Source organism: Buceros rhinoceros, unplaced genomic scaffold (assembly GCF_000710305.1).
Source record: "Buceros rhinoceros silvestris isolate BGI_N320 unplaced genomic scaffold, ASM71030v1 scaffold2266, whole genome shotgun sequence".
NCBI classification, from domain to species: domain Eukaryota; kingdom Metazoa; phylum Chordata; class Aves; order Bucerotiformes; family Bucerotidae; genus Buceros; species Buceros rhinoceros.
The window spans coordinates 173,676-189,994 of NW_010417998.1; the positions used below are offsets into that span (position 1 = coordinate 173,676).

The 16,319-nt window shown below is 49.7% G+C and overlaps 1 protein-coding gene across 1 annotated transcript in view; it reads left to right on the plus strand.

The window, feature by feature from the left end:
* DNAH9 (dynein, axonemal, heavy chain 9) overlaps window positions 1-960 on the plus strand; it is a gene marked incomplete at its 5' end in the record, with an annotated part of 172,531 nt that extends 171,571 nt beyond the window's left edge. The window contains one exon of the mRNA XM_010138359.1: window positions 682-960. Coding sequence (XP_010136661.1) covers window positions 682-909 — 228 coding nt within the window. The remainder of the gene's footprint in view (window positions 1-681) is intronic.
* Between the last annotated feature and the right edge of the window lie 15,359 nt (window positions 961-16,319).

Genomic DNA, 16,319 nt, shown 5'->3' on the forward strand with positions numbered 1-16,319 from the left:
GCGTCGCTTTGGAGAGGATGATGTGGACTTGATGATGATGACATTCCCTCAGGAACGGTCCTTCTGAATCCCCCTTGCTGGTGTGAGCACCTGGGGGAGTGGAAACAAGCCCATGGTGCGTCCTTTTAGGGCCACGCAAAACACTGCGGACATTCATTGCCCAAACAAGGGTTTCCCAGGTCGTGCTCAAATGGTGGTGGTGTGGTGGGACTCTTACTTGGTGCCTTTTAAGACTCTTCTCAAGGGAGCATTGATCTCCATCCCTGTTCAGGTGTCCACAATTGGTCCTAGCAGAAGCAACACTTCCCATGAGGTGGTTCTGGTCTGGCAAAGCCTTGAGTAAGAGCTGCACAAGGGTGATGTGGCTGGATGGAGCCAGGGACATTGTTCCTCAGCAAAGTCCTGCTCGGGCATGTGGGGTTTGGGCATCTGATGAGAGCAGGCATTAGTACCCTGGAGATCAGATATGCTTAGGGGAGGCTTCTGATGCAACAGAGTGGGTGTTTTACCCAGACCCTTCTAGCCTCACATAGACCCATGCACCCCCTTGATCTCAGAAAAGATGTTTGAATCCCCCAGTAAGACCAGCTGGTATAAACATTACAAGGATCGTGCGTATCGGGGTACGGCTGGTGGATATCTTGGAAATCTAACTAAGACTTTGTCTTCTTCCCTTTGTAGACCGGGATAATCGCAGATGCCCGGCTCAAGGAGCTGACCCCGGCCATGCCCGTCATTTTTATCAAAGCCATTCCAGCTGACAAGCAAGACGTCCGTAGTATGTACCCGTGTCCTGTTTACAAAACCCGCCAAAGAGGCCCAACCTACGTCTGGACTTTTAACCTTAAAACTAAAGACAAGCCTTCCAAGTGGGTGCTCGCTGGTGTGGCGTTGCTGCTCCAGATCTAGGCCCACCAGCAGAGCACCTCGTTTGCGAATCCCTGACGATGCCTTTCTCAGACCAGTTAAAGAATAACGTCCTGGGATTGAACCCAAGCCCCCTCCTCTGAGTATGGGCACGTAGCCCAGGAGGTGACCAAGGTGCAGAGGGACACGTGGACCAGATTTTTGGCTGCTCTAGATAGGTATCCTGTACTTCCTGCACTGCTGCCTTGGAAGATCCCAAAGCTGGATCTTCCACACCCCGGCAGCGCTAAGCTCAAATCTGAGTTTAATGTTTATTTCCCTTTTGTTTCGATGTTTATTTCCCTTTTGATCCAACATAGTTTGAAAGTCAGCGGCCTTCTCCAAAAGCCTTAGGTAGTCTGGTGATCTCTGAAATTCTTCAACCTTACTCTGCTCTGCGCAGGAGTGCTTCTTTGTCCTATGGGTGATGTCAAGAGCTGGGAGATCAGCGGGGGTTGTGGGTGTAAGCTGTCTCTTGCTCATTTTCCTGTGAGTTTTAGAAATGTTGAAAATAGTGTTAATACGCAGCGCGCTTAATACGATCAACAGCAAGAACGCAGCATAGGGGTTATTTAAGAAGAGTGTTTTATGATGATAGGAATTTACTAATAAAAATCATTCTTCCTGGCCTAGTCTCTCCAAATTGCCGGGGGGGCTGTTTATTCACGTAGGGAGGGTGCGCGCAGGGTGAGCTGGGACAAACGCGGTTGTGTGGATAGTTGCATTTATGATCATGAATGGAGTGGGTGAGAACCGATGTGTATCTTGAGCAGACAGCACAGAGAGGGGTGGCTGGGTGTGTGTTAGTTACCTCAATGCCATATGTCACCAAGCCCGCCCTGGCCACTTCAGGAATGCTGTGAAAGGCTCCTCCACCACCTGGGCCAGGGCCGTTGCTATGGCTCAGGAGCCCACCAGCATCACTTGAGAGCTCGAAAGAGAAAGCTTTCCAGAGAGGCCTATGAATCAGGGGTCTCAAGAGACTGTTCCTCAGCCAGAGCACCCTAAAGAGGCAGGTACATGTGAAACCTCTAACGAACTAAAAGCCAAAATGCAGGAAGCAACAGTGCACTGGTGTCCCCCTCCAAACCCTGCCGTGCTCCACGTGTTGCAGCACCTGGAAGCATTGATGTGCGCATGGTCCTGTCATGCCCTGAGAAACTCCCAGGAGGCACCATGGCCACTCCTTTTTTGTCACTGTGTACCTGATACTACCACCCTTTCCTGGTCTGCCAGGAAACGTCTCTGTGTTCAGGGCAGCTCTGCCCAGCCCTGCATGCCGTGGCTTCCCTTATTAAACTGTCTTCATCTCAACCCAGAGTGATGTAGGAGGGTGAAGTCCTCAGGCTTTGCAGGAATGAGGAGATGCAAAATCCTTCTCTTTGCAGTCCCGGAGAATGGTGACCTTGTGGAAGAAGGTGGGAAAACTTTCTGGTAAGAAGAACTTTGTTTAATTACCAGACAGTGTCTCCAAGGCACAGCCCCATAAAATTAATGACAAAGCAGCTAGTTACGGCTTAGCAAAAGGCATCTGCAAATATCTAATGGAAGGGAGAGAGCTGTGGTAAGCTGCCTGTTTTACAGTGTCCCTTAACCCATAGATGAGGTGACAGAGTCTCTAGAGACCCCACATGATGAGTCTGTGACTCGAAGAGGTCTGTCAGCTGGGGAAAGCTGTCCCATTGAATTAAATCCCTCTCAGTTTAAATGAAAAGCTGCCAATTAGGAACTCACTGTAAACTGGTCTCTGCCCACGGCTTTGCAAAGTTGGGTGCGTTAAATTCTCCATGTATTTCACCATGCAGGAGGTTTAGTTGCCTAACCAGAGCGCTGCTGAATTAAACACAGCGACGCAGGACCGGAGTGTACAGCAAGTGCATCGTGCTCCAGACAGCGTGGCTGGATTAGTCCCTCTCTGATATTTCTTCAGTGCTCCTTTACCACAAGCTTCCCCGTGCTCTGCAGGGGATCTCCTGCCATTCTGGAGACTGTCCTAAATACCATGCTGCTCCTCTTTGAAAACCACTCTTCCTTCTTGCAGCGTATGAGGGGGTCTCTCTCTGCTCAGTGTTGCCCTCCTACATGTCCCATACCTAGCAGAAAGAAGTTCAGCCATTCCCCAGGCACTGCTTGCTCTTTCCGCAGCAACAGCCGGGGCCGTTCTCTTGCCAGCTGAAGAAGAATGGGATGTTGACAACAAAACGGATCCGACTGTTTTATTATATATATCTGCCTGCATAATTCACCAGTTGGGCAGGCAGGGTAGTGGGGAGATATTTATAGATACTAGAAATGTCACCAGGGTGCTCATTCTTCATCCTTTGAAAATCATCACAGGAAAGAGTTGGCTGCAAAATGCTACAGGAGGATAGTGAATAATTTGGTGCTTTAGGGGCAGGAAAAAATCTGGCAGCCATGAGATTTTCCAGCTCTATCTGCCCAAACCAGACAATTAAACAGAGCTGACCAGGCTGATCCTTAGGAGTGGTGCATCAGTCAAAGGTGAACATCTTCCGTGGATGAGCTCTTGGAGATAGTGCCTGCTTGGCATTTCCAACACACCTTCCTTCCCACTCTTTGCCCTTGGTTGAGTGGAAGATGCTGAGCAGTGAAGAACCCTGTCCCCAGAGCCAGCACAGCCCAGTGCTGAGGCTCCGGGGCTGGTGGAACTGCAGCACTGTGGATGACATCCAAGGCAGAACTGTGGTCAGTGTGGAACAGGTCAGGAACCGGTGGCTGTGCAGCTGCGCATCCATGTCTGGAGTTGCCAGGCAGTGAGTGAAGACCATGTGTAAAGCCCTAAAGAGGATGTTGGTGCTTCCCTGCGTCATTGCTGCACAAACACTTGCTTACCCACTTCATTTTGATTCCGTAAGATTAACTCATCTTCTAACCTCTCCTTGCAAAGAGCAGCCAGGAAAATGTGTGTATGTATGAATGGACTCTTGGAGCAGGTGGTGGGTTAGCTAGAGCTGAAGCCCAAACATCGCTCTCTGAAAAGCCCACTGGGGAACTGAGGATGGTCTGACTCCATGGAGGCCAGTCACTACTGCAGGCCGTAGCTACAGCTACTTCAGAGAGCAGCATGATGGGTGAAACCACGTCAGACCAAGGGCACATCTTCCCCAAAAGCGATACCTTGAATTAATTGAGAGAGAGTGTAGTAGGTGCTTGCTCCGGTATCACCTTTCCTGGTAAAGGTTGAGATTTCCTGAACGCTCCTGGCTTCAGCTCCCAGACAGTGCTCCTGTTATTCCCCAGTTCATTGAAGAGCCTTTCAGAACTTGGTGTTTTTCCACATTGAGTTCCTTCTGTATTGTGACACATTGCCTTTCAAGAGTCTCCTCAATTAGCTAAGCAGATCAAGCTTTTAAATCCTTCACTTCAAAGTGTCCTCTTCTACCCTCAAATCATTTTTATGGCTCTTTTTTGCACTCGCTCCCTTTTTATCATCTCTCTAATGTGCGCTGCTGGCCCCAGCAGAGTCATCCCCTGAGGCCGAAGTCTCCTCCCGGCCCTGGTCCTCTTCCTCTGTAGGTTAGCTTTCTCGCTGCTGAGTCATGCTGAGCTGCTGTGGTGCTCTGACCCCTAAATCCAGGTCAGCGGTGGTGCTTTTGGGGTCAGCTTTGGTCACGGCTGCATCAGCTGCAAAGCCGAGCCAGACCTCTCCGCAGTAACACTGGGGAGCGTAACTAAAAAAACCACCAAGAAAAAATGCCATGAGATGTGACTTGGATCTTGCTTGTGCTCATCAGCTTTAAAAACAGTTGCTTTGTGTTTGCTCCAGCCTGCTGTTACCCCTCTGCTTTGCAGAGCAGAGCATCTGGCAGCTCACCCAAGGCCATGACTGCTGTTCCCGGTGGAGCCGAGCGAGGGGCAGAGTAGTCTCTGTCACCAGACCACCCTGCAGAGTGTCGTTGGGACAGAGGGAGCTGGTGGGTGACCTACCTGCAGTAAACCAATCCCAGCCTGTAAACAGCCTGAGGTGCTGTGTTTGTGGGAGAGATTAAACCAAAGTCCAAGCTGGCTGCCAGGTTCCCTTGGTGGTAAAGCTTTTCCTTCACAGTTGGCTGGCTGTATTTATATTTAAAGCCAGCTGTGTATGTCCCCAGGCCAAACTTCCTCAAACATGGGCAGACCACACCATTCCCAGCGCTTGGAGTCTTGGTAAAAGCAGCTCTTCAATCCCAGAGACAGGGTGGGGGTGTTTTGGTGTAAACACCACTCCTAAGAGCCTGGTAAATGCCTCTTCATTTCGCTTGCAGCCGCAGCTCAGTTTGTCTCTGGTGAGCACCAACACACTCTCCTGCCGTCACTCAGAGCTGTTACTCACTAGTTGCATATGGAGAGCTTGGACAACCAGCTAACAGCCCGTGTCACATAGCAATGCACTCAGTGGCAGTTCCTGACGCACACGGTGATGAGGCCACTGTCTGTGTGGGAAGAGGTTGGCCAAACGGCTTAATCTGACCAGCAACCTGGGACGTGGCGTGGGGACGTTGAGTTTCTTGCTTCCCTTGATCTTGCGGCACCAGCGATGGGAGCTGGCGGCAGCAGTGGGTGAGCATGAGCTGCTGGACAGAGGAGAAGCAACTTGGGACCCTGTGCTGGCAGCGGATACTTTCATGGTGGCTTCCACAGATGGACAGTAGGTGTTGGGGAGTGGCCGCCAGCCCCAGGCTTTCATGCAGAGACGTTGCTCTACAGCAAGAGAAATCAATGGCCTGCCACGCATACGAGCAGGCAGCGTGTCCCCCCTCATGTTAAGGCTTCCTCCCCCGACTTTTCTCCTCCTTCATGTGTTTTTCTTAGTGTTGTGCAATGAAAGAGTTTCTGTGGACGCCCTGGGACTGCAGTACAGGCAAGTAGCTGGAGACAGAAAGGAAGGTGACTGCTGCGCTTGCTCAGGGGTGTTTCCTTCCCTTCAGCCCATGTCCTGTGACACTGCAGATGAAGAACCTACATGGTACCCCACCACGTGGGCAAGGGAATCAAGACATGACACTGCTGGTAGCCCAAGCCATGGGCGGCCCATGGAAGATGCAAGAGCTGCAGCTGCTTCAGGTTGAATGAGCCGAGCTGAGAGCGGATCACCGGCACAGGTCTGCAGCAGGGCTGGAACCAGGTCGAAGTCTCTGTGGTCCCGTCTGTCCAAAAGCACAGGCTTCTGGACAAATCCCTGCAGAGCCACTGCCTAGAGCTTCCTGGAGCATTGCTAACGAGTGTTGGAGGGGCTGTCGCTGCATGGCCAGGGCAGCATCCTCTCACTAACCCCTCCCAGCCTCCTGGCGAGCACAGGGATGAGCTGGGCAGCGGTTTTAGCCATTCAGACAGGAAAGCTCTTGGAAGTGGACACGAGATTTATTTCTGAGGTGTTTCTACTCTGATCTTCAGCTGGTCTAAAGGACAGCTCCACTCAAGTAAAAACACTATTTGTTGGTCCAAAAACTACTCAAAATATAAAAATGAAGACTTGTAAATGAGAAAGCAGTTGGAGGTCTCTCCCAAGCCGCAATCTATTGCAAACAGGGGCCATAAATCTTCATGCATCCTTACTCACAGAGCAGGAGAGGGGCTGTGCTGCCACACTAGTTATTCTGGTTCACCTGCTCTTGGAGCACTTTTTCTACCTCCCTCTACACACAGAAGAGGGTGCAGTTAAAGCTTGGTGAGAACTGCATTTCTCTTTCCTGAAGTGCTTGGTTGTACCGTGTGGAGTGCAAAGGCAGGAATTAATCTGCTTTCAGCCCTGACCCAAAGTCAGCCCTGAGCAAAACAAGACAGGTTAGCACCAGCCTTCCTGCCTGAGACATCTCCTATTGCAGAATTACAGACAGGAACCCGAAGAATCCTAAATTAATCTTAATATTTATCACGGGCTTCAAAGGAGCTGGAGCAGAGCAGCCGCATATCAAAGGTGGTTGGTATATAACAAGAGGGCTCCTTGCAGAAGGCGCCGTAATTGACAGCGCAGTAATTGGAACAGAGACGGCTTCTTGATAGAAGGATGGATTCTGGGTAAGCAGTGCAGGGGTTTGTTACTAATTAGATTATGTTTTATAGCAGAGATACCCCAGCATTTAAAGCTAGCCCAGCCCCTTTTGGTGCCTGCTTTGTCTGCGTGGTGCTGCTATGGCGATGTGAGTGTGTGTTGTCCTGGCAGTCAGGGCTGGTGGGAGATGCTGATCCTGGCTGGAGTGGAGACACTCTCTTCCCAGCTGGTTATCGCTTTCCCAAACTTCAGTCAGGGTGATATTTTTCTGTATCAAGCTGAAAAGATCCTGGACAAAATTTGGCCAAAAGCTACTTGAAGAAGTTCAGAAGTGTGACTTTTGGGGGTGGGAGCTAACGGGGACGGGACAGGAGGTTTGGCCAAGTAACAGCCCCGATGCTACAGATTTTCTATTCTTAGGAAAACTCACCCACATTCAGGTGACTTTCTGAGCCTTAATGCAATAATCACAGCTTGTGGCTGCCCAGCCTGACCATGCTGCCTCCTGACACACGGGTCAACCCAGCACCATCTGCTTGCCCTCTCTTTGTCCCACCTGGTTGGATGGATCGAGGCAGCCAGCGCTGAGGGGAGGCTTCCCATCTGTCCTGTGCTTTCATGGAGCCGCTGTGGAGCCTATACAGCACACGAGGGGGAGGAGGTCTCCTTCGCATGCACAATATCTGAAACCTGGCTTGCAGGAAGTCAGTGAGAAGCATGGTCAGTGTGACAGAAGAGGAACTGGGGTGAACTGGGAGCAGATCGGTATCTAAACTGGGAGCTGGCTCTTTTTATAGGGGAGGATTGAAAGATGAAGCCGGGATTATGTTTACCAAGTGTTTATTAAAAAGAACGAAGCTGAAGCAGTTCCCCATGATTACACACAGTTCACAAACTGCTGGAAAATAACAACACAGAACCAGCTGTGCAGCCCGAGGATCCGTTACATGGTTGCAGATAACTTTTCTTGTGGCCCCATCTCATCCGCTGTACAAACCAGACGTGCTCTAGGGATGAGCCAGGGCTGGGTGCTGAAGGGACACTGTTGCCTCTAGAACCCTACCCGCAGTTCATGGAGCAGGGAGAAGCTACTGGCTGATGTTGGATGGGGTCATGGGCAGATGCTGCATGGAAATGCAGTGTCTGTGTCTCCAAGGACTGCCCAGATAATCATGTACAAAACACTGTGCTGACTGTGTGCCTCGCTGTGTCAAGCAAGAAGAGGCAACAAGATGAGCAAATAAAAAAAAACCCCTTCGCAGTCATGTTCAGAGGGTGAAATGGGCACATGCTGCAAATCACCCATGAAATTTGTCCTCTGCCCTCCACTTGGTCTCCCTCTCCCCCAGCAGCCCGGTGTGGTTATGGCAGCGCTGAACCTCCTGCTCTTTTGACAGATGCTGAGCTTTGTTGGCAGCTCAAAGTTCAAATTAAAATACACGAAATGTGCTTCCCAAACCTAGAGACAGAGAAGAAAAGCTGCTACCTGGCATTTTGACAAGGAGGGAGATGGGGACTGCATCATATTCCCAGTCTGCTCCTGACTCACTCTGTGACTGGGGTGAGTCACTTCCGAAGGTCTCTCCTTCCAATGTCCTCTCTGCTCTGCAGGGAATGGTAACGCTCCTGAAGGCTTTTGCAGAGCTCCATTAATTATTGAATGACTTAAGTGTGTTATTGCCTGGGAGGAAACGCCTTGTGGAAACAGGTCCCCCCTTCGTGGGCAGAAAACACTTCCAGGTTTGAAGTGAGCTTCAACTCGCAGGAGAGCTCACCGAGTTGTGGGTTTTGTCTATGAAAATAGCTGAGAGAAAGGTGGTTTCCTGTTCAAAGAACTACTGTGTCAATAAGACTGAGCGTTAGCAGCCACACAGCGTTTATTACAGCAAGAAACATCATCCATCTCATCTCTCCTTGTTAGTTTGTTCCATATAGTGATAGTCTACATGGCTTCAGCTTTCATCAGCTGGGTCTTCTGCTGCTGGATCAAAGAGCTCTTTAATACCCTACACTTTTCATCCCCTAAAAGTGCTTATACCTAGTGACCAAGTCACCTTGCAGCCTCTTACTATGAACTAAAATGCTGAGCTTTGTAAAAACTTCACTGAAGAGCATTTCCCCAACTCAGATGGGAGTTGGACTGCTTCTCCACTAAGGCATCTCTATCCCTCCCAGAAGCCCTGCTCCAGTTCCTGCAGATCCAATTGTATTTGCAGCATTAGGGCAGTTTCAGCTCACCCTTGACTCAGAACTTCTCTCTTTTTGTTGCTCTTTGCATCCCAAACCCTCCTGAAACTTGTAGCAGCAGCAGCAATTTCATCTTTATTTCTGGACTGATAGAAGTTAGAAGTTTTTTACACTGAGGGTGGTGAGACTCTGGCCCAGAGAGGTGGGAGAAGCCCCATCGCTGGCACCATCCCAGGTCAGGTTGTCTGGTGCTCTGAGCACCCTGCTCTGGGTGCAGTTGTCCCTGCTCATTGGGTGAGCTTTGAAGGTCCCTTCAACCCAAACAACTCTGAGATTCCATGGTTCCATGACTGCCAAGCTCAGTGTTGGTAAGTGTGTGCTCTTGTGCTACATTCCACCAAATGCCACTTGTAAACAGCTCTTCAGAGCATAGAACCCGCTTTGAGATCTGCCCATTCCCCTGTGCTACACCTTGAGCTGTCTCAAGGATGTGCAGTGATAAAAACCTCAGAGTGTCGAGCAGCACATGATCCCATACTGAGGAAAAGGCTGAACATGTTGCATCCACACACCATCCTCGCCAGCCCAAATTGTAAGAACATTAAAGAATTAATACAAGTTTGTTTGACAAGATTTGCTTTCCTCAAAGCCGTCTGACAGGTGTTAATTATCCTGCAGTCTTTAATTCTTCGTAATTTTTCAATACTTTTCCAAGGCAACTGGGTGCAGTTCTAATCCTTGGGTTTGGGAGACATTCCCAAATGTGCTGGAGCCCAGGAACAGTGGGAAAGCTGCTGGGAAGATGTGAGTGATGGAGTGGCCACACCTCCTACTTGGACCTCTGTCCTCCTTCAGACTTCAACAGCATCTTTGGGGTCTCCCAGCAGTGATTCTGGATTTTGCCTTTCCAGGAGTGGACACAGTCATCTTTTTTTACATGTGAGGATCTTAGCCTTCCTAAATGGAGGAATTGCTGCTTTGCTGATGGAATGTTTTGCCCCCCTTCAGCCCTGGCTCTGCTCTGTGCCAGCACTAGCGTGAGAAGATGACACCAGGATTCTGCTGTAGGAGTGACCTGTGACCAAGCTGTCTCCATCAAGGAAGAGAAACAGCTGGCAAAATCCAGCTCTATGGTTGCTCAGGTAACCCCACACCCATACCACCATGCCCACCCCCAAGTCCTTCTAGATAAAGGTCTTTCATTTGGTAGAACCCCTGCCCAAAGCTGGACTTGCCCTTTCTGTGCTCTGTTGCCTCTGGGTCCTCAGTGAGGGTATCAGCTCAGCCTGGGGACCTGCTCAGCCTGTTCCTGTCCCACCAGCCAGGTCTGCCTCAACACCCAGGTCTGCACTGTGCACCCAAAGAGGTGAGGGGTGCCTTCATCACCAGTCAGCGTGGGAATGCACTGGGCCATGCTCTGGCAAGGTGGCTGCCAGTGGGGGGCAGGGATCATCCAGCCTGGGGACATCCTTGCTGCATTACTCAGGAACTGGGCACCAGCTGTGACAGCCTGCGTTGGGGCGGACCAGGCATTCACTCTCTTCCATGGCACCACCAAAGTGTCCCTCCAGTCACACATGTGAAGTCATACCCTGCATTGCAGGGACTTCATCTGGGGTGGAGCCAGGCGGCCCAGGCCACTGGAGATGACTCTCTGGACCACCACCAGAGATCCTGCAGAGATCACTTCGTGGGGCCACTAAAGACAGCTTTAATGAAGGTTGGCTGACAGAGCGTAAGCTCTTCACTGAAGGACTGGAATAAAATATTAGAGGAATTGGGAACAGTGGAATTTACGGTCCTTTGAGGTAAGAATTGGCTCCAACTTCATCTCAGTCGTCGCTGGCTCTCAACACTGTAAGTCTTGCTGTTCTCTTCAATACCTTTTATGGCAAGTGGGATAATTAGCTAATTCCCCACTGCTCCCTCCCCCCTTATTAGTGCTACAGAGGACTGCGTAATTATGGAGAGAACTGCCAGGCAAAATGAAACTTCTCCCTTAAAAACGCATTTTAATGAAGTCTGCTGGGTTCATTAGGAAGTGCTGACTCTGAGCTTTGCTCATATGGGGATAGGACACCGCAAGCACTAACCTGGACGAAGAGCCACAATGGGCCTTGTCTTTACGCTGGACCTACTCTGAAAGATGATGGTTTTCTCTTGGTGGTAGTGGGGTGTGGCTCCTCAAAGCTTGTTTAATCTATTTAAGATGAGCAGCAAAGCAACAGAAAGCTATACGTGAGGACAGACTGAAGAGAAGAGCTTGGGGGTTGGTGGGAACCTCTGCACCACGGGAAGGCAGTGGTGGGGAAGGATCCCTGAGGTGTTGGCCCTGGGATGTTCTCTCAGCAGCACTCCTCTGAAGCTCAGTGCCAGAGCTGTGAGGTGGCAGAGAAGGGACAGGACAGAGACATGGCACAAGTGGGTGAGGCACAGGCTGCTGGCAGCTCCATGCTGGGAGGGAAGCACCTCCTGCCTTCCTTTCTCCACTGCTGTGCTCTGACAGGGTGCTGACACCTTAGCAGTTTTTGTATTCCAATTAGCACAGATCACATTGTTAATGTAAGCAAATTTGCATAATGCTGAAGGCAAATTAATAAGAAAATGGAGACATAAAATTTTACATTCCCTCCACAAAAAGCAAGCAAAAAGCCCTGCCACGTTTCCCAGCGAGACGTAGTAGTAGTGAGAAACCCCAGTCCCTGAGCTGGCAGAAGTGAAAACGTGGTTGCACCCTCCGAGGCAGCAGTGGGGGCTGTTCAGTGAGGAGCGCGCTCTGGCCTCCTCGGCACTTCTCACACCTCAGGAGAGCGCTGAGGAAACTCCTGTGTCTGGAGTAATGCCAACAGCAAACGCGAAGCCCCTGTTGAAGCCTCCACAAGTTCTGACTTTGCAATACAAGCCTTTCTGGATGGAGGATGAATCATGAGATTTAAGAAGGGCAACTTTAAAATAAACTCTTATGGACTCGCATGACAAAATTTTACGGCAGGCAGTAACGTCTCGCTTCCCCCTCTGCTGTTTCCTGGCGTGACGATGAAATGCAGTAAATAAATACGTAAAAATAATGACTCTTGCAGCCCTCACAGCATTCATTTTAATAGATGCTCTTTAACTAGACACAGAAATAGAGATATCTACCTTTCCAAAGCTGCCTACAAAGATTGGGAAGCCTGCCAAGAAGGCTGTCTCTTTTTTTTTCCCTTTTCCCCAATAGATATCAAAAGAGAAACAATTCATATGTTGAAATTGCCTTTATTTTTTTAATCCATAAATATTTGTTACTGACAAAAGTGGAAAAATCCTTAGACTCTAAATTTTACTAAACCGATAATATTTTTGTTTACAGTACATACAGAATGTGCTTTTACAGGTAAGTATAACAACGAGAATAATACAGAGAAAAACAGTCAAATACTGCTCATCTTGAAGCTTGTTTAATGGTTAACCAAGAGTCTGTGCAAAGTTACGGATACAAACGTACTTCCTCTTCGGTACTACTGTATAATAAACATGGAATCCATAAACCGGGCTAAAGCACAAAAATATCCACTTAACCCCTCTTAGGAAATATTGTCCCCCAAACTAAAAAGAGTACAGTAAGAAGTGTCTTTCTCAGAGCCAAGAAATTCTCGCTACAAAAATGTCTAAGGGGTTTGCAGACAGAAGGTCAGGAGCTGGGACGAAGCGCATGGGTGAAGGGTCAGGGTGGCGCAGCGGTGATGGAGACCTCCGGGACACGGTGCAGTCGCGGTGGCGATGCAGGATGCCGCTTTGCTCGGTGCTGAGGGCAGAGATCTCTTCCAAATTGACACTCATGCTCCAACGGGATCGTCCGGCTCTCCCCTCGCCCCTGGGCTGCAGCGGGTGAAGCGTAGGTTGGGGTTTGGCCCCGCTGGGTGCTGGGCTTGGTGAGGGCACCTGCTTGACAGCCACAAACCAGCTGAGAGGCTGGGAATGACACCTTCTACCTTCCACTTACGGACACACAACACAGGGGTGGCTGTTCTCTAGGACGCAGCCCCAACACAGGCTTATTGCTAACAACACCTTTTATGAAAATATTTAAGCCCCTTTCTCACGTATTTCCCCTACTAATTTTTTACTCGTCTGAAATATACTTGAACATTAAATCTGTGTGTTACATATATTTCAGCAGAGTCCCTCCTTCCAGATTAAAGACTAAATGGGAAACAAGACTAAGACAAGCTACTTCTCCATCACGTGAACTGAAGATGGCGAATGGATCACAAATTAGAACACTTAATTTGAATACAATTAAAGTTACCCTGTTTCATGATGATTTTGTTTGTTGGGCTGGAAGAAGATGAAGCCATCTTCCCAGCTACCAGGAGCTACCCATCTCTCACAAAAACTTGATGCCAGGCTCTTGCAGATGCTTCTGATAGACACAAGAACATAAATCCGCATGTGGGAAGCCCAGGTTGGTGGGACCAGCTTTGCAGCCAGTCAGGGCAGCAGACAGAAATGAAATCTAGGCCAGGAAAAGAGGGCTTGCACCCGGGTAACTGTCCCTGTTTCTTCCCACCCACCCACCCCCATCCCCAAGTAACAGATCATCATTTATAAAAGGAACGTTAAAACATTGAAAAATATTTCGCTTTTCCTTAAAACACGATTCACTGGTATTAGAAGACTTTTATGACAAAATTTCCGTTCCACATGGTGATCTGTGTGGTTCATTAAAAATAGTTTTCCACATTTCAAAGAGTGATTCAGTAGAGTTTGGAAGCTTGGGTTGGTACAGGGTCAGTCAGAAGTTGAGGACTGTGTTTTACGGCATGTACGTATGTCTATGTGCTGAGTACGGACATACACATATGTGTAGGTGGATTAATGAGGGTCATATAAAACCCGGCGCAGCTCACTATTGGTGTTGCCGCCTGGGGAATGCAAATAAACATCAGTTTGTAGGAAACAATATCAACTTTTCTACATCACCCTCCCCCAGTCCCTGCACATGCACTCTGGGAACTGGACACCCCACAGGTGAGTGTTCCCACCTGTGGGCTGGAGAAGGGGACAGATCGATTCTTCAGAGTATACTCGATTAATCAAGGCAGGTTATATTTTACTGTACAGAGGAATGTGACTGCTTCCTGCTTTTCTCCCGAGTGCAGGATGTGGTGGGGACTCAGACATGAGGAGAAGAAAGCAGGAAGGTCACAGTGCAGGTCACAGCATCCCTTAGAGCTGCTGCCTGTGAGGGACCCTGACCAGAAGGAGAGCAACAGGAACCACATCCCCCCACCCCAGCACTCTCATTCTGGACACCAGATTGCAACACATCGGACACGATGTGGCAGGACTATGGTGACAAAAAATATTAATAACAATGCTTGGCTGTTCTACAGTGTGGTGGGAGGGTCTCAAAACACTTCATAGGCATTATGGTGTGGACACTCAAAATGCCTCTGTGGAACAGGAAAGTGGTACCACTACCGTCAGGTGCTGACCACAAGGAAACGAAGCACTGGGGACCAAGCTGTAGCTCATGACAGCCGGTCCTGGACCAAGTGTCCTTTCAGTGACAAACTCTCAGAAAAAGGGAATAAGGGGAAAAAATTATGTAAGAACTTCTGTGAGTGCTGAAATGCCAGTGCTCCAGCTACCAACCCATCCCAGCACACAAAGTGAGCCATGGGAACACAGGGTGCCCAGGAACAGATTGTGGTCATCCAGGGTACGGTGCCTTCCCAAAGAAATTTGCTGTGACTTTTCTGCGGTGGTGGCAGAGTCCCTGTGGAGATTTGGCCTAGAAAAGCTTTTTGATGGTTCTTGTGGGACACATCTGCCTGAAACATTTGAGTGAGTGGAAAGGACGAGGAAATAGAGCTAAGGTTTCGTTGGAGGATTGTTGCCCAGGTAGGACAAGTTAGCGGAGGGCCTGTATATTTGTCAGTCAGAGTAAGAGAAGGCTCCGAGTTCAAAAGACCTGGAGCACAGCACAGCATCGGTACAGGCTACTTGATTGAAAAATTTCCATATTTGATCTGGTCCAGCAGCTTCTTAGTTCATGAACGGAACATTTGGACGAAGACTAGAGCTTGAGACATACAGCTATGGAAATGGAAAGAGAGGAGTGTTCACCTACCCGTGGCCTCACATGGTCACCTCTGCTCCTCCAGCTCTGCCACCTCAACTCCTGGAGACTCTAGGGTGGACTCTCCTCTCCCACAGTGTTCGTATCTCCCTGCTTGTAGAGGGGAAGATCCTGGCTTTGCTTTGGCCAAGAGAGAATGGAAGAACCCCGGAACCTCAGCAGGGACAGCCTCCCCGTCAGCCATGTGCGTTTCTCTTCTCTTCACAAGAGTCACAAACTTCAGCCTCTGGGAAGGTCAGCAAGGGCAATATTTTCACAGGGATTTCCTTCTGTGAAGAAATATCCAGTGACTGAGCTGAGGAGCTTGGAGGTAGTCAGGGGAGAGAAGTGTCCATCAAGGGAAGGAGTCAGGAGATGAGGTGCGAGCCTTTTCTCTCTCAGCCCTTCCATGCTATGAACTGCCACCCTGATCTGTAGAAAATTCTGGTTGTTGCCCAGAATGATTTTGCCCAAGGCTGTGTGGTAATGACCATCTGAACCATGGAAACTCATTTATTCCTTCCCAGCTCAGTTTCCGTCAAAGCAAGCCCCAGTACTTCTCAGAGATGGAGTCCTTCCTGAACACAGTTTCCATCAGGCAGGGCAGAAGAAAGCTCATGAACTAGGACCAGCAGCCTCAGGACAGCCTCGGAAAGAGAAAGGCCTCACGGCCACCCCACTGAGACCTACCCCTAAACCCCACTGGAGAAAGATGGTGCCCTCCTCCTGCCTACACTGCACCAGAAAAACCTGGTGTTGCATCCCAAGCCTCCACCCTCACAACAACCTACAACCATTGTCTGCTACAGGACCGAGGTGTTGAGCTGGGAACATCGTTAAGGCCAGGAGGTGGGAGGTATCTGAGGGGAGGGAGAGGGGCAGAGCTCATTTAGATAAAGTTTACTGAAGAATCATGTAGGAAAAGACTCAGTGTGGGAATGCAGGACATGAGAACTGCTGTATGGGAATGTGTTCACAGCCCGAAGTCAGTCGTCATTCCACCCGGAGGAGGGAGCGCGCCTGCCGAGCGGGTTGGCAGCATGGGTGTGTGCGTGTGGTGGGGCTTTGAGTGCCCACCGTGGATGGGGGGGTGCTGGAGAGCATCCAGCACTGGGTCTGGCTGGCCTTCAA